This window comes from Syngnathus typhle, linkage group LG7 (genome assembly GCF_033458585.1).
Source record: "Syngnathus typhle isolate RoL2023-S1 ecotype Sweden linkage group LG7, RoL_Styp_1.0, whole genome shotgun sequence".
Lineage (NCBI taxonomy): Eukaryota > Metazoa > Chordata > Actinopteri > Syngnathiformes > Syngnathidae > Syngnathus > Syngnathus typhle.
Genome location: NC_083744.1, coordinates 11,420,593 through 11,438,885, shown reverse-complemented (window position 1 = coordinate 11,438,885; position 18,293 = coordinate 11,420,593). Strand labels below are relative to the sequence as shown.

At 41.7% G+C, this 18,293-nt stretch overlaps 1 protein-coding gene across 3 annotated transcripts in view; it reads left to right on the top strand.

Moving 5' to 3' along the window:
• itpr2 (inositol 1,4,5-trisphosphate receptor, type 2) overlaps positions 1 to 18,293 on the top strand; it is a 46,403-nt gene that overhangs the window by 22,013 nt on the left and 6,097 nt on the right. For 2 of the 3 annotated variants that reach the window (XM_061282762.1, XM_061282761.1), the window contains exons 37-54: positions 553 to 661; positions 8,679 to 8,799; positions 8,935 to 9,122; positions 9,208 to 9,388; positions 9,896 to 10,149; positions 10,235 to 10,435; positions 10,925 to 11,035; positions 11,120 to 11,215; positions 11,314 to 11,433; positions 12,354 to 12,491; positions 12,567 to 12,759; positions 12,854 to 12,979; positions 13,255 to 13,430; positions 13,512 to 13,676; positions 13,757 to 13,940; positions 15,256 to 15,339; positions 17,694 to 17,815; positions 17,920 to 18,085. In XM_061282762.1, the coding sequence (XP_061138746.1) occupies positions 553 to 661; positions 8,679 to 8,799; positions 8,935 to 9,122; positions 9,208 to 9,388; positions 9,896 to 10,149; positions 10,235 to 10,435; positions 10,925 to 11,035; positions 11,120 to 11,215; positions 11,314 to 11,433; positions 12,354 to 12,491; positions 12,567 to 12,759; positions 12,854 to 12,979; positions 13,255 to 13,430; positions 13,512 to 13,676; positions 13,757 to 13,940; positions 15,256 to 15,339; positions 17,694 to 17,815; positions 17,920 to 18,085 (2,735 nt within the window). The remainder of the gene's footprint in view (positions 1 to 552; positions 662 to 8,678; positions 8,800 to 8,934; positions 9,123 to 9,207; positions 9,389 to 9,895; positions 10,150 to 10,234; positions 10,436 to 10,924; positions 11,036 to 11,119; positions 11,216 to 11,313; positions 11,434 to 12,353; positions 12,492 to 12,566; positions 12,760 to 12,853; positions 12,980 to 13,254; positions 13,431 to 13,511; positions 13,677 to 13,756; positions 13,941 to 15,255; positions 15,340 to 17,693; positions 17,816 to 17,919; positions 18,086 to 18,293) is intronic. The other variant, XM_061282763.1, reaches the window with a different exon arrangement.

Genomic DNA, 18,293 nt, shown 5'->3' with positions numbered 1-18,293 from the left:
AATAATCACTACTATGAGAATACAAGACTAGCATAGATTGCAAAACAAACCTTGTCATCTTTTCATCTTATAAATGCCATCAAGACAGAACACGCACAATGCTAGATTTCTTCCATCCTTGCATTCCTCTTCTGTTCTGAACTCGTATTTGGTTGCTCTATGATGTCACACTATCCATGGATCTGTTAGGCTTCATTGTTCCAAACTGTTTAGTGGTGGCTGAACTGAACTGTACAATTTGGTGAAAACGGAGGAACCATCCCAACATTTTATACTTTTTGCACTTGCTAGTCTAAATTACAAATATTAAGTGTTAGTTGTTCTATTAAATATGTAAGACAAATGCCAGCAGTACTACACCGATTCAGCCATTCACTTTCTTGCATTATCTTTCATTTCATTACATTCTCAAGCTTACATTTGACGCAGAAATTGTATGATCGATTATGAGACTTGATGGATTATTTGCCAGTGTCATTTTGCCAGCAGATTTTTAAAAAATAAGGCAAAATATGATTAGCACTGATATAAAACCTTTATGGCTTTTTACAGGCTTATCAAACACACCAAGAAGCTTATGGACAAAGAGGAAAAGCTTTGCATCAAGATCCTGAAGACACTCCGAGAAATGCTGGACAAGAAGGACTGGGTTCAGGAGTCTGTGAGTAGTCCACCCACACGATTTGGCTCATAGACACAAAGTCCTTGTAATGAGGGGGAAAAATCTTAAGGTTTGTTGTCTGCTTCGCCTTGTGTGTAAGTGTCAGTGGTGCTCTGCTGCTGCCGGCAACCCTCATTCTCTCCCATGTCTGTGAACCAAGAATCTCCCTCATCTGTATGCAGTGGGCCTTTCTGAGTTACGTAAGGATAGGAGGCACTTGAGGACACAGACTGAGAGGCACACTAGAGGGAGGAAGCAAGGAGAGCTGGTAAAGGATGAGGGGTGAGGTCTGAATAAGCAAATCAATACTGCAGAGGCTGTGCGGAGGACACTACTTCAACTATTTGGTGAAGGAATAACAGCCGGTGATTGAGGGAAGTGACCTCGTGATTGTTTTTGGTCACGATGGCGTGGAAAGTAAAGCTGGAAACTGCAAATGTCAGGTCCCTCATGACGATTACCTTGAGGCGTTGATCATGTTCCTCCTCTCAGGATATTGCATATTTATTTTCCATACGCAAGCTTGCATCACTTTATTCGTACTGGTGTTCCTTATCACAACGCCTGTTATTATATTACCATCATTACTTTTGTATTGCAAGCAAACCCAGAGAACCCATCTTGTCCCGAGCCCGCGGATGTTTCTCCGAGCCAAACCACTGATGGTACAGACCAATCACAACGCAAGCGTGTTTTTGGATCTGCGACGAAAACGAGAAGCGCAGAGGCCGGTAGAAACGAACTAAACATGGCGACACCGGTGGACAAATGCAATGATTTTGCATTTAATTTTTTTCTTGCAAAATTAGATAGTTTCCTTTTTGAAAGAACAACAGCTTGTTTATTTTTAGCTGGTAAAAATGCTGGTGACGATATAATCCATTTTGGGATTGGTCAAAAAGAAAGTTTGGTACAAGTCGCTGCATTGCCAAATCACCTCGAAGTATTGTACTGTTATAGGAACCCCATTGGAACTTAACTAAATAATCCACGATCTGAAGCGTTTTCTCCTCACGAGGGCTATGGGTGTGCTGGAGACTATTCCAGCAGTCTTTTGGCAGCGGGCGAGGTACAGCCTGAACTGGTCGCCAGCCAATCAGAGGGCACACAAAGACAAACAAGCGTTGACACGATCACAACTAAGAACAATTTAGAATGCTACCATGCATGTTTTTGGAACGTGGGAGTAAATCAGACTATACCCGAAGGAAACCCACGCAGGCACAGAGGAGAACATGCAAATTCCACACAGCAAGGACGCAGCCTGGAAGTGAAACCAGAATTTCTGCAATGTAAGGCATACCTGCTAACCACTGCAACACCGTGCCACCTCCTGATTAAATCACTGATGAACAAAATATGACATCCGCAATGAATAACAATGTTTCTCATTCGTGTAGACGTACAAAATGGTAGCAAAATGCTGGTTATTTCCTGAATAAATCTTAACAACCTGTGAGGAAATGAAGGGACATGTTCGTGCTGGTGTCTTGTGGACACTTAATTAGATATTTCTTCTTGTGGTATTCGTAAACCTTAATTGACTTGTACTAAAAGATCAGATAGTGGAAAACGTGTCTCTTCTCTATACAGCATTCTCTGCATTAAAAAGCCAGACAGTGCGCAGAGGTAGGATACATATTGCCTTGTGTAGATGTGTGTGTCAGTGGCCTCTGTCATATCCTTGTAGCCCTGAGCGTGGAGCTGCAGCCTAACTGCACAGAGAGAGGGGGGGGGGGGGGGAGGCACAGAGGGGGAGGCGAAAGAAGTTGATGGAAATAATGAGCGACAGACAAAAACAGACAAGGAGAGGGAGAGAGGGAGACGGAGTGACAGCATTAGCATTAGAGGCTGGTGGCTGCCCAGGGGTGCAATGAGTTGGTGGGGGGAGAGAGAGATGGTGAGGAGGAAGAAAGGGAGGCAGCCATGTGAGGATCCATGTGAGGATCCATGTGAGCGAAAGAGGGGGGGGGGAGTGTGCGACGGCTGCAGCGTGAGGGATTGGAGAGAAGCGGCGTCTGCTCAGTCCATGAGGCGAGAGGGCAGGGGTTGTACTTATGTAATAGCCTGCAGTAGCTGAGCCAACGTCACGTGGACCATCACGTTCTCACTCATTGCCACCCCTCCCTCCCTCCTTCGTCTCGCTCTCTTCCTCCTTCTCGCTGACATTCTCTTCCTTCTGTCTTTGTCTGCGTCCATCACGTTCTGGATGTACACCTGGCTTAGCTTCTCGCGCCGCTCGTTTATTGGTCAATCGAGTAACCAAAGAGAGATAATGGGTACTTTTCAAATAGTTACTGTTTGTGGCTTAAATAGAAGTGGGGAGAATGGTTGTGGGTGCATGGGAGGGAGAAATTGTAATGAAAATATCTTAACAGTACTTCATTATTTAGTGAAATATGATAAGCCATTGTACGTTTATAAAGGTATGAGGAATTTAATGAAATATCGATCGCCTCATACTTTGTCGCGCAACAGTTAATTACGCCCTGTCAGCCTTTGGTTCATTTTCACCAAACATGTTTTCCTGTTGTCCTTCATAGTGTGACATGTTAGTTGAGGTTTGATCTGTGAACACAGTCGTTGGACTTGGCGCTGACTGGTTCCAAACAAACTCGTGCATGGATTGCTTGTGGGCCTATGCAATCTAGTTGCATCTTCAATTTAGCATGTATGAGGTTAGCGTGTCGTTAAATAAAACCATTTCTGACCTTTATTTACTGTATTGAATTTTGATTTTTTTTAAATGATGGCACACCACCAATGTAAACTGTCACAGAAAAACAAGGAATACTGAAAAAAGGATGATCTCCTTTCAGTACGCTCACAAATTTCCAATATTTAATGTGGAATGTGGGTTTATGAAGCTTCAACTGTTCACACTTATAGCATGACTGTACTGTACCTTCTGCTATCTAAAGGAAGATTATTTAATAGTTATTCTTTAAAGTATGTATGCATCAATCAAGATGGCATTTAATTTTGCCACTCTCCCTCCCTCCTCACCTTTCTTTTTTCTTTCACACCTAGCCTCTGCCAGTCAGTCACACTGTCTGTCCCTTTTTCTCCTTGCTTGCCAAGTTTATCACAACCTTCCCAAGGCAAAGCAGATTTACAGATTACCACCCTCTCAATGCTAAGCGCATCGCATGCACCCATGTGTATGGTAAGACTCTCTTAGACGCACGCACATTCCAAAGCATGCAGTGCCATGCTGGCTGTTCCTGTATGTCAACTCATCCATGAGTTCGCCTCAAATGCTCAAATGACCTTTATTTGAATTCTGGAAGTTTGTTGTGGCCAGTCAGAAAGTTGAAGTCACTTAATTTAAACTTTGTGACCCTTAATAAGTAATTTAATTTTAGGCCAACAATGATAATAGTGAACGTGATAATGGCAGGAAAAAGGGGGCCCTTGATTCATCAGTTAGGTGTTTGTATATTAAGTTCTAGTTTCCACAGTGACAAGAAATCAGCACGTGTTGTTTGTCTGCTCTGGCCGTGACTGGGGACAGGAAGTCGGTGTATGTGTGTGCGTGCGCATGGGCATATGTGTGTGTGTGTGCACGTGTGTGTGTGTGTGCGCGCATGTGTGTGTGCGTGCATGTGCAAAATGCGTTCTACTCAGCACACTCATGACGAGATGTAAAAAAACAACTTAAAAACCTTTTTTTCCCCACAAATAAGATGCACCGCTTTATAAGACTCACATATTTAACATAAATATAAAACAAAAAATACAAACAGTCATTTACTGCATGTCCATTCAAAGTGTCCCTTATTGCCTTTTTGTAACAAAAAAAGCTTCCATACTTCATTTTCAACTCTGACACCACCAAGGAAACAGTGATACAGTAGCAATTTGAAAGTGTGTAAAACTCGATGCGAGATTTTTTTGTAATAAAATGATCTGACTCTCTACCCAGTGAAAATGTGCCCCAGGGCTCTGTACTGGGGCCCCCTCCTTTTCATTATCTACCTTCCTCCCTCTTTTTCTATATATTTTTCTTTGCTTTGATGCCCAGCTCTACCCTTTCTGCAACTCCAATATTTCACTTCCTCTGTCCTCATTAACCCTCTGTTTATTAGACATTAACACCTGGTTCACCATTAACTTGATATAATTAAACAATGACAAAATGAAAGTCCTCCTTGATGGCACAAAATCTGCATTCTCCAGTTAACAGTTTATCCATTTTAGTTGATCACGCTTTAGTTTCCCCTTGCCCCAGTTGTGACAGTTGTGAAGCAGAAGTTTGTCAACAACAAATAATGTTCAAGAATTAAAAAACAAATCAGCAGATTTATTGGGCACACGTGCAAGTAGATTAAAGCTTTTGTTGCAATGTCTCAAATAGTGCCTCTATCCTGGCGCACAGCCTTGTTGCTTCTTGTCTTGACTTTTGTAAATCTCTCCTCTTCAGACTCCTTCACTAATCCCACCATCAGATTCAACCGGCTCAGAACTCCACTGCTTGTAATAAATTTGCCTGTAATAGTTGCCTTCAACAATTTCAGGTGTACGCTTGACCAGAACCAATTTGAATGTAAGAGTTTGACTTAAGTAATGGGATGAGTTAACATTCATTGGAAAATTAATGAACAGCAAACAATTTTGCTGTGTTTAAGATGAGCTAAAAATACATTCTCGGGATTGGGAAAATCTGCAAATAAATGATTTCATTGTTTAAACTGAAGCCTTTAAATCCAGGAAAGAAATAGTTATGGCTTTTAGCCTAAACGTATAGTAAATGGAGGAGTTTGTTGAATTGTGACATGCTTTTGAGTTCAAATTTTCAGAATATGGGCTAAACCTCACGGAGTTGAATCGCAAATGGCTGGCAAACACAATGGCATCCATGACCTCCACGCACTTCATAGCCTTGCAATTTGAGAATGCGTTATAATCATGTGATGTTTGTTGAGATCATTCAGATAGTGTCAATAGCATGGCTCTCTTTTCTAAGGTTTTGCTAGGTGGTCCTAATAAGCCAACAGTATCCGTCAGTATTAGTGAATATGCACGAACCCCTTGTTTCTCTGTTCCAGCATTTTTCTTTCTGCATTTAGCGCATGTTGAGTGACATCATCCAATTTGTCCTCTTACATAATTTGTGTGGCATCATTCCAGCCTTTGAGTCCCACTGCAATATCTCACCCATGACATCCCAGCTTGAGGGGAAATGTTTTATCTCTACACTCTGCTCTATATCAAAATAGTAAAATGATCTCTGAAGATGAATTAATGTCAAACAAAAACAACAAACATGTCGTCCTTGGACTTTTTTTTACATGTCAGTCCTTCTATTTTTAATATGGTTAAGGAATCACATGCTGTCCTCCAGCTAATAGTTTTGAACACTTGTTTATGCTGCAAACTCCCTTGAAGCAGTCTTGCCAATTGCTCTCACATGTGGGCCTAATTTGTTTTGCTGTTGCGCCTGTTAGCTGAATAAAAGCATTTTCTCTGCCATGACACAGTGCATCTCGAAAACATTGTAACTGGAGGCATGTGATGAGTGCGTAGCTTTTCATGAGATCCCTAGATATAGGCATTCAGATTTGAGTTGATTCAATTAGAGCGTAACAGCATTACTAATGAAATCGTGTCAAAAACACAGCCGATGATTAACATTACCCCTGCTAACGTCATCAAAATGATCAATTACAGTCTTAAATTTATGTCCTGCTTAAACTTCTTTTGAAGAAAACGCAGCTTACAGAAAACAAGGCATCTACTGCATTATTTATACGAGCAACTCGCATGGAATAATTTTGAAATCACTCATGGTTCTTCAGCCATTAAAAAGTCAGTTACCCACTGACTTTCGAATATAATGTTTGGAATTTTACTACATTAAGTAAACCCGTTTGCTGCTCAATATTATAGTCATATGTTATGTGGCCAGAGCACAGCTCCGCAATTATGCCTGTCCATTTGACATATTCCAGGAAGCAACACATTGACGCTTTGTTCTCTTCGTGTGAACTCTGTACTGTCCACAGGAATGTTGCTATGCTCTGTGAGCAAATTAATTTAATCTACACAAACTGTATGTTTTGATTTCATAACAAAAGATTGTTTAGATCCTCTTATTTACGGCTGGTTCTGAAACAGAACCTGATGTTTGAAACCACTTGTTTTTAAAGTTGGAAGTTGTTGTTCTTTTACATTGTTTATCACTGATATAGTCAAATAAATTGCATTGATGCCCAGATTCAGATAGAGATTTTGGCCGTGAAGACTCTATTTTATTAGTTAAATATGCAAACAATCTGAGAACCACAGAACAGTGTCTTTGCCGTTTAAAAAAAATAAAACGAAAGATATCATTTCATAAAGGAAACAACCTTTCCCAGGTCAAGAGATCAAAATTTGGGAAAATAGTGTGGTGCAACACCTGTGGATTTACCGTAGTTTTCAAAATATATTTATTTAATTAGTTTTGCCCGCATTCTGCCTGGCCAGACGGTTCAGCAGCTTCCCCTCGAGTACCACTGGCCAAAAAGGCCCGATAGGACTTTTGCCACACCAAATAAATGAAGGGACTGTGTGGTTGGATTACATTGATCATACTTTATGAAGTATGTTTATCCAAGTCAACACTTTAAATCTTTGATTAATATCACTTGTGCTTAAAAATCTTAGTTTGGTGATTTTTTTTTTTTTGCACTTTATAAGTTATGGAAATGAAATGTGATTATTGTTATTGTTGTTATCATTGTTGTTTATTCATTGGTACTTGAATTTGTTTTGTAATTGCTCATTTTAGGTTGTTTTAAATGCCAACAAAAAAATAAGATTTGATCCCCGCAAAATCAAGATGGTTCGCTGTGGAATCAACACTTTTTTTCCCCCTGTTATTTCCTGGGGTTCTATATTGTTATCAGACTGGCACTGCGGTAACTCTCCACATGATTCAGACCCCATTTATTTGGCACTGTGCTTCCTATGGCCTCAGTTTTGCAGACAATTGACCTTGTCTCAGCATAGTCTAGCAAAGGGCAACCTTTTTGACTTTTTCTTTTCATGCTTCTTTGTTGTGGTAAAAAATGCAGACAGCAGAAATGTGAGGCAAGGGGAAGGTGGAAGAAGTGTGGGAGGGGGAAGGTGTGTGTCTGTGTGTGTGTGTGTGTGTGTGTGAAAGCCGAAGGTGGGGATCGTCAGCTCTGGACACCACAGCCGCAGTGTGGCGTGCCGGTGCACATTTTAAAAGTCTGCGCCGTACTCGTTTTGTTTCCTGGGCAACCTTACATATTCTCGTGAGTTAGTCTACCTCTATTTCTGTCACTCCTCTCATGCCTACTACACGTCTGACTGGAGGGTTTCTCGTCAATGCAGCAGCAAGATGAGTCAGACTGGGCTGACTCTCATCTGCCGCCATCCTGCCTCCCGTCTCTCTCGCTCTCTCTCTGCAGAGCGAGCCAGCAGACTGCAGCACCCTGAGGAGAGAAAACAAGCAAAAACCCTGGAGAGTTTTCATTTCCAATTTATACAAAACTAACACATCCTGGTAAAAAGAGGAAGCGTTAAGTCCAACATTATTCTCGCTGCAATGTGAGAAAGTCTACTTTGGGACGGGTTTGTAATGTCTGTCATGTAGTCGCACACAGACTGTGTCTGTGCAATGCTGCATGGAAATGAGGAGGGCTCAGTGGATCCTCAACTTTAGTTGTCAAGAAGGGAGTGCTGGTGTTTTTGTGAACACTCAGCCAGACAGTGCAGGCAGACAAGTGTCTCCACTGACTGCAGATGAGATGTTTACTGACACAGAGAGCGTCAGCTGCATGGCCACGTCCACATCTTCTGCTGGACTGCACCTAACCAACAGCGTTGGTGAGGCGTGACATTGCCTCATTTGTCTCTGTATGCACTTGAAATGCGTTATGCTATCCTTGCTATCCAGTATAACTTATGCAACCGGTCATAATTTAAACACATCTTAATGAAAATACATTCATCTTACATTTGAAATAATGATTTTATGGATTTAAGAGCATATTTTCTTTCAATTTAGGGAAAGGAGTTGAGAGAGCTTCTCCTCACTCGCTACTTTGGAAATCAAAGATGCGCTTCTAAGACCGAGATTGGGATTGGAAACAGCTCACCTCCTTGTTTTCCCAAGCCAACATTTGCAGGTACCTTGTATAAACTGGCACCTCACAAATGTAATAGACTGTCAATTAGAATGTGCAACTTATAATATCACACGTGTCCAACTGCTGTGAACTATTTCTATTGACATGGCCGTAATGCATGTTTGTTCTCGACAGGAGGTTCTCTCACAGCCGACTTTGACAAGCCATGCAATAGTATCATGGAAATCCAGTGTCAGCTCGACATTGTTGGAGCGACTGAGCTGGTGATTGACCTCATTGTCAACACTAAGAATGATCAAGTGTTTGAGGAGAGTGTCTTGTTGGGCAATGCCCTTCTGCAAGGTGGAAATACACAGATACAGGTGATTGTCATAGACTTCATAACACATCCATTTTCTTTGCAAGTGTGACCAACAGTTGAAATGAAACTTTGTCTGCCTTTCCTAGGACTCCTTCTACAGTCAACTTTACAAGCAGAAGAAGTCGGAGAGGTTCTTCAAGGTTTTCTACGACCGCATGCGTTTGGCTCAGCAGGAGATCCGTGCCACTGTGTCCGTCAACATGTTTGAACTCAACTCCAGAAAAAGGGACGATGACGCTGACTTTGGTGGTGTCGGATTCAGAAAAGGTACAGACGAGCAATGAAATATTGAAAACCCCACTTGTTATGTCATAAGCAGTGTAGTTGAAGACAGGATCACATGTGGGCTGCAAAAGTCGAAAAGCTTCAGGCTCCTTAAAAAACACCTCCAGGTCTCAAAGCGACCCATTTTATGTGTGGCCCTCAAGTTGAATTTACAACAGTGGCGGAGATAGCAAAATGTTGCTTTGCTGACCTCTTTGTTGAATATTATTCTCAGTCAGCGCTGTCACATGTCAGAGACCATGTGACTTCCAGCATCCACGGTCTATCAAAAGTCCATTGTGTCAAGACTGCGTGCTTTCATGTTGCAGCACCCAACTCAAAGCTTCTTGCTCTTTTGGTCACTACAGAAATGAATCTGTTGATATGACCTGTGTTTTTTAAGGCAGTGTGAATCGTCAATTAAGCAATTTGTAAAGGCTTGGTTGTTCCAAAATACCCTTCTGCCCTTCATTGAAAAATGTTGTTTTACATTTTCATTTATGCTGCAAGGGAAAGACTCAGGACTTCATATGAGGGAGGACATGCGAGGGCAACTTAAAGAGGCTTCGTCTGTGACCTCTAAGGCTTTTTGTGCTTTCCGAAAAGAGCTGGATCCTGATCTTGAAGCCTTATGCCACAACAGTGGACTGACAGGGGCTGAAGAGGTCTTAGAGGAGACTCGCATGAGCCAAGCCATCACCATTATGAAACCCATCTTGCGCTTCCTTCAACTTCTCTGTGAGAACCACAATTCTGATCTGCAGGTACTGGTTTTGCTATTATTGTCAAATAAGCTTCGGTTGTGGATTTCACTATTCTTTGACTTTTGTCCATCTTCTCTGTGTGTAGAACTTTTTGCGCTCACAGAACAACAAGACCAACTACAATCTAGTATGTGAGACACTTCAGTTCCTGGACTGTATTTGCGGGAGCACCACCGGAGGCCTCGGACTACTTGGCCTTTATATAAATGAGAGCAATGTTGATCTGGTTCGTCAAACCTTGGAAACCATCACAGAGTACTGCCAGGGCCCCTGCCATGAAAACCAGGTAGACTACCATCTGAATCATTTCTAAAAAAAAAAAAACATGTGCATGGCGTGACAGTAAACAATGATTACAAAGAATGCAAAACCAAACCAGACAATTTGTGTGGCTGATTAAATTAAATGCCAACAAAAGAAACATTGTTTAATCAGAATAATTTTTACAATAGACGTTCATGCATCATAAAATGACATATCAACCCCCAGATACAAAGCTTATCTTGAGCTGTGAACTGCTTCGGGCATACATCTAAAGTGATAACTCACCATCCTTGTCATTAGGTTTAATCCACTGAGACATGGAGATGTTGTCACGCACCATTAAAATTAGCTGATTACGTATTGCTGTTAAGGTCTGGAAGGTTACAAAGCGTGTACATACTTGTAATGTGTTGTACTCCTTCTCAGTCTTCTTTTCAGCATTTCAAATTGCACATTTCATTTTATTTTCTAATAAGAGCCACGCTCATTCATGTACTTCTTTCATTTCCAGACATGCATTGCCAGACACGAGTCAAATGGTATTGACATCATTATTGCGCTGATTGTCAACCAAATCAATCCCTTGGGGAAGAACCGCCTGGACCTGGTGCTGGAGCTCAAGGTGAAGCTTAAGCATGTGTCTGCTAAATTATGATTGCACAATGATTAAGTCTGAGTATTTCAGTGAATTAACTATGTTTTCTAGAATAATGCTTCCAAGCTCCTGCTGGCTATCATGGAGAGCCGCCACGACAGCGAGAACGCGGAAAAAATCCTCTTCAAGATGAGACCTACAGAGCTTGTGAGTGTCCATCCTGTATATGCGTGCTGTGGTGCATATAAAGGAGATGGCTCATTCGTGGATGCCATTTAAAAATCTGACCAATTGTTGTGGCTTAGGTGGATGCCATGAAAGAAGCTTTCGCCCAAGCTCTGGAAAGTGAGGAGGATGAGGACAGTGCTCTATACCACATCAAGCCATTGGATGTTGGGCATAACATTTACATACTAGCCCACCAGGTTAGTTACCAGTAGACTTTACACAGAACCGATGGGCTGGATCGGATCGGCCGTTATTTTGGAATTTATTACTTTGTGATCTGCCATAGTGGCCATTCAAACTTTTTCAGCCTACTATCTAGAGGAAGACACCAATATATTTAGTCTAGACAACAAACGGAACCAATATATATATATATATATAAGAATCTGTCTTAAGAATATGATTAATTTTTACAGTCAATGTCAATCCATTATTTTCACGTCATAAAAGGAAAATAGCATGGCTGAGAAGTCATTGTTTATCATTATCTCCACAGTCATGGTTTCATAAAATAAGATGCTCACATCCACAACCTTGCTCAACACTTTCATAATACAAGCAAGCGCAAAGCTAAGTAAAAAGCATCATTTAGAATTCTGAAGCATGAAGAGACTAAATCTCATTGTGCCTTTTAGATATGAGTTGAACTGATAGACCATTAATGGTGTGCAAAGTGGAGCTGGGCGAATCAAATCACGGCAAATAAACTGACATTATCTAATAAATTAAGTTCTTAGCTTTTTACATCGTACATAATGTGGGTATGTGCTCTCCGATTGCCCAGGGTGTCGTCTGCCCGATTCCTGTAGTCAGCTCTGACCGGCTCCTGCCTCCTGCAACCCTGAACAGGATTAGCGGCATAGACATTTGTCACTAAGTGTCTTTCTGAGCATTCTTTTTTTTGATTTGTTCTCATGGTTATATGGAGAAGGCAAAAAGAGTGTAACTGAGAAAACAACTATGACATGGGTTGCATGGGTTTGACTCTTTTAACACCAGCATCATGCATACAAATGGTGCAGTTGTACATTTATTTAATGACTGACTAATATTTAATTCCTTTTCATTTTTGCTCAACTTGAAACCAATTGTACTTTTTTTTCTTTCCCCTTCCCAGCTGGCTCGACACAGTAAGATCCTGCAGCAGAGTCTGAGGGCAGGGTCAAGTTTGGTAACTGGAACAAGCTCAGACCCTGACAATGATGAAAAGGATGATGCCCTTCAATACTATGCCAATCACACAGCTCAGATTGAGGTCAGAATTTGGTGTTGTATAATAATCTTCTTGAAATGTACCAAATCAAATCATTAAAGAAACTGCATTTGCTAGATTGTGCGGCATGACCGCACCATGGAGCAGATTGTTTTTCCAGTCCCCAACATCTGTGAGTACCTGACCCAAGAGTCAAAAATGCGCGTGTTCACCACCACTGAACGAGATGACCAGGGCAGCAAGGTTAACGACTTCTTTCAGCAGTTTGACGATCTCTACAATGAGATGAGTTGGCAGAAGAAAATCCGAAGTGAGTTTTTGCATGGCTGGGGTTGTTATTTATTTTTAGAAAATGATTTGAAGAATGAAACCGATTAATCTGTCGACTCTCCTATTTTCTGTAGAAAATAAGAGTTTGTTTTGGTTCTCACGCCATATCTCTCATTGGGGGAGTATCTCCTTCTACCTGGCCTGCCTGCTCAACATCTGTGTGGCTGTATTCTACCCATTTGGAGATGATGGAGATGAAGGTGACAGTGATATTAAAATGTAAAATTGAAAACTATCCATTCGATAATGCGTACAGCCCGGCTACATTTCTTGATTTGAAAATTTGACCCAACTGAATTCAATTCAATTCCTGCCCGAGGTAAAGCGTATCCCATTAAGTGTTTGTGAGACAAAACATCATTTTCAAACAGTGTTTGGAAGTGTAATTGAGATTCCAAAGTTTAGGACTGAATAATTCGTAGACGAAAGGCAGACACTGATGTCCTGTTATTCCACCATTTTTTTCTCTCCACAGGGATCTTATCAGTCTTCAACTGTGTAATGCTGTGGGCTGCATTGGCAGCTTCCATTGCTTTACTTCCAGTGTTACCCAAACCGTGGGGCATCCTTTTCTTCCTGGTCGTCCTCATTTTACGTGCAATTTATACCATGGGCCTGGGTCCTGCTTTGTTACTACTTGGTACCATCAATGTAAGTGGCCGAAGACGTGAATCACGTATTGTTCTAACCTCTAAATGTGTCTTTTATTTTTTCCTTCATATACTCTTACAGTTGTTCAACAAGTTGATATTTTTAGTGAGTTTTGTGGGAAACCAGGGGACGTTCATCCGCGGTTACAAAGCTGTCGTCATGGACATGCTTTTCATCTACCACCTGGGCTATGCACTCATCTGTGTTCTGGGTCTCTTTGTGCATGAGTTCTTTTACAGCTTTCTGGTAAGACCTACCAAACACGAGAAAGATATATTGGATGAATAAATACGTTGTAGGTGATTGACGATAACCTCCCCCCACAGCTCTTTGACTTGATAATCAGAGAGGAAACGCTGCTTAATGTCATAAAGAGTGTGACGAGGAATGGACGTTCCATTATCCTGACCGCAGTTCTGGCCATTTTTCTTGTCTACTTCTTCTCCATTATCGGCTTCCTCTTCCTCAAAGATGACTTCCGCATGGAGGTGGACCGTCTCCCTGCATCAGGTCAGAATTTTATTAGTCGTCACTCTGGTAAAAATCAACTGCGTGGCTGTGTTTTTAGCTGCAGCTATTATTTTGGTAGCATGACTTATTTGTGGAGTGGTGTGTTATAATCCTTGTATTTTTTCCTCGGGACCTGTTAAATTACTTTTTGTTTTCATTTGAATTATTTTTAGACATTTTTACTTCCTTTTCACTGCAAACTCCCCCGTTTTTCTGTTGCATTTGAGCTGCTGTGGTTATTAGCCCTTGATTGGTTTTTTTTCTTAACAATTTGAGGATGTCAGGTTGAACGTAACAATATTGGCACACAATTAAGAAAAAACAAGTCAAGTCAATTAATGTATAGCACCGCATTTTACCATAAAATGCCCTGTGTAGTTAAACGTTAAGTCAAAAAGGCACGATCATTCCCAATCAGGCTTGAGAATGAACAGTCTGTTCGCAGACACATGTTTTGAAAACGCTGCACAGTGTGGGTGTGTTAATGAGCTGTGGCTGTGAGCATTGCACGGTCAGGAGAGACAACCAGCAGGCACATGTGCACCTGTTGCATAACCTGGCGGCCGCGCCATCCTGTGTGCTGCTGAACAGCGTGCAGACATGCACGCACACAGCACAGCAGTGGCAGGTTATGTAAGCGGCGGCTTTCGTGGTTCTGTGGTTGTTGGTTCGGGAAGGAGCTGAGATGCAAGGCTCCAGCAAACCTGCCCGGAAGGCTGTCCAAACCGCAGCCAACCCACGGCTTTGACCCTTCACCTCGCCACGGCTCCGCAGTCTCAGGGCTAGGGCCGTTCCCTTTCCTTCAGACGATTACACTTAAATAGAGGTCCTAAGTTGCTCAGAACTTTACTGCTGTGCAATTGATTTGTTCAGGGGTTTTTCAAGCGGCACTTTGACATCCACCCACCCAGCAGCTGCTGTTTACATAACAATCATATACAGCGTCTTGCTGATTATATGCACTAATTAGAAGGAGGATGGTTTTAGAAGCCATTTCATTTTTAAAAATTCTTTCCCTTGCATCTGTTTTCCATGCCCAGCCCAGTTTACTGGGTGAGAGGATGGCTGAAGTCTGAAGAGATTACCTGTCAATCAAGGGGCTGGCACAGACATACATACGTTAACACTCACATTCACACCCCTGGATATTTAGTATTTCTTGAGCCTAACATACAGTATGTACATGCTTTTGGACTTCTGGAGAAAAAAAAAACTGTCAAGCCCAGAAAGAACATAAACTCAACAAAGAGAAGCCAAAGTTGACTCTGCCATTCCGCATAACATTCAGTGACAACGGCACATCTCTCATTTTTAGGATATGGACATTTATTTGGTAAACAAACGTTGGAAGATTCATGCCCGAAGGACAAATGCTCTGGTTCTATTAAAACTGCTCCTGGTAAGTTTTCCTTTCTGCTTTTCTTATTGCTTTCCATATCTTATGATGAAGGGTGAAAGATTTTGTGGTTTGACGGACATTTGAAAACTGTAGCTTTTCAGCACAACAGTATCCATTAACCACCCTAAATTCAGTGACCGTGTATCCACAAAAATACAGACACACAATAGCTCGCTCGCTTTCGCACACGTACACAGTCGCACAAAGAAATCTGATGTGGCAAAAAGATGACTCATCAGGACACCTCGCCTGTGTTAAATCCACACACACGTGAGTCCATCCATTCCCATCTGCAGTGTTCATTGTTACCATCACTCCAACATTTAAAGGTTAAATGACATTTTCACGTTTGTATAGTTCCTATTTGTTTGATTGTAGGAGTTCGTTTGGTCTTAAGTCACGCTGTTGCTAGCTACATATTGCTGTGATGTTTTTTTAGAATCATGAGTCATCTAAGATCTGAGTACAATCATTTTTTTCAGCAATATTTCCTTAGTGTCTAAATGAAATGTTTTTTACATTAAAATACCCCAACGAGTAAGAACACTTTAATTTGTACCCTGTGCAGAGGCACTCCAGAGCCCCAACTATTTGTATACAGTGCAAGCAATTAAAAAGTTATTTTGTCCTTGTATATCCTCTTTGTTCAAGATAGAAAATTTTACACGAATAGCATGTAATCATAATGATCCTGTATGACTTATGTACTGTTACTACTCGATCTTAGTGCTGCCTTCGACACTGTAGACTTCGATATTTTATTAGGGCGTCTTAAAAGTTGTGTTGGTATTTCAGGGTCAGCACTAGGCTGGTTCCATTCCTATCTATCAAACAGGACGCACCGAGTGGTCCATGGCAATGCGTCCTCGGAGCTCTATAATGTTACATGTGGTGTCCCACAGGGATCGGTTCTCGGACCAATTCTTTTTAATATTTATATGATTCCGCTTGGGGACATAATACGTAAATATAATATTAGTTTTCAATGCTATGCGGATGACACCCAATTATATATGCCGTTATCGATGACAGATCCGCGGGATTGTTGTAATCTTGAGAAGTGCCTTGCGGAGATCAAGCAATGGATGTCTCTCAACTTCCTTCGTCTTAACCCAGATAAAACTGAGATGTTGATAATTGGTCCAGCTCGTTATCAACACTTATTCAAGGAAACCGCTATAACTATAGATAACCGTACTATCACTCAAAGCGATACTGTAACTAATCTCGGGGTAATATTTGACCAAACTCTCTCCTTTCAAAAGCACATTAAGAATATAACCAGAATTGCGTTTTTTCACCTTCGTAATATTGCAAAGATTCGTCCGATCCTTTCGACCGGTGATGCGGAAACTATTATACATGCGTTCGTCACGTCGCGCCTGGACTACTGTAATGTACTATTTTCGGGTCTTCCTAAGTCCCGCATCAAAAGTCTACAGTTAGTACAAAATGCCGCTGCAAGGCTGCTCTCTCGGACAAGAAAATTTGATCACATTACCCCAATACTAGCCAACTTACATTGGCTTCCGGTCCATTTAAGATGTGACTTCAAGGTTCTTCTATTAACCTATAAATCGCTGCATGGCTTAGCGCCTTCATATCTCGTCGACCTAGTTGTTCCTTATGTTCCGTCTCGTAACCTTCGTTCGCAAAACGCTACCCTTTTAGCGACACCGAGGGCTAAGAAAATGTCTGCAGGCTCTAGAGCATTTTCTATTCGGGCTCCAGAGCTTTGGAATGCCCTACCAATGGATATTAGGACTGCTACCTCAGTAGAAACATTTAAGACACGTTTAAAGACACATTTCTATGACATGGCCTTTAACTAACCTGTAGTGGCCGATTCGGCTGGAGTTTGTTTTCTCTCCCTCTCCACCCCCTCCCTCCCCCCTCCCCGGCCGGGGAGGTGGTTAGGTGGTACCCATGCTGACAGCGGCTATCTGGATTCTCGTGGCCAATTCAGGATAGGGGAACTGCAGCTCAACCTCCTCGAAGAGCACTGCCAGGACAATTGAGGGCTCCTTTCGGCAGCCCTCTGCTGTGACATGGACATCCACTTTTTATTTAATTGATTTTCATGTTGTATCATTTGTGCCCTCTCTGCATCCATTTCAACCTGGTGATCCTGAAAGGGGGATCCTTCCATCTGTGGTCCCTTCTCAAGGTTTCTCATTTTCCCCCTGCTAGGGGTTTTTAAGTTTTTCCTTGCCCTTTTGGGAGCTTAAGATCAGGGGATGCTTTGAGAATAATTGTCAATTTCTGTCTATGTGAAGCCCTTTGAGACTGCTTGTGATTTAGGGCTATACAAATAAACTTGACTTGACTTGACTTGACTTATTGTGCGTTTACAGATGAGGATGAGGGAACAGAGAGGGTGTGCGACACTCTGCTTATGTGCATAATCACCGTGTTGAACCAAGGACTACGTAATGGGGGTGGCGTTGGCGATATCTTGAGAAGACCCTCCAAAGAGGTCAGATGTGGACTGAAATGTACTGTATACATAGTAGATGATATTTGTGTTTCATTGGTTAATTTGCATTTTCTCTCTATTCTGCCGGTCACGGGCCTATCCAGGAACCGTTGTTTGCGGCCCGCGTGGTTTACGACCTGCTGTTCTTCTTTGTTGTAATCATCATCGTTCTCAACCTCATCTTTGGCGTCATCATCGACACCTTTGCCGATTTAAGGAGTGAGAAACAAAGGAAGGAGGAGATCCTGAAAACTACTTGTTTCATCTGTGGTGTGTACAACTCTGTGGTCCATAAAACCTATACCCTTAAAAATGCTGGGTTGAAAACAATCCAATTTGGATTAAAATTTAGACCAAAACCAGTTTTCATTTTTGCGAGAAAATAACCCAACAAATTGTGTTGTTGTTTTTTTTGCACAAAACAACCCAAAGTCAAATTGATTCCACTTCTTGTGTCGATACGAATTTTTAACCTAGC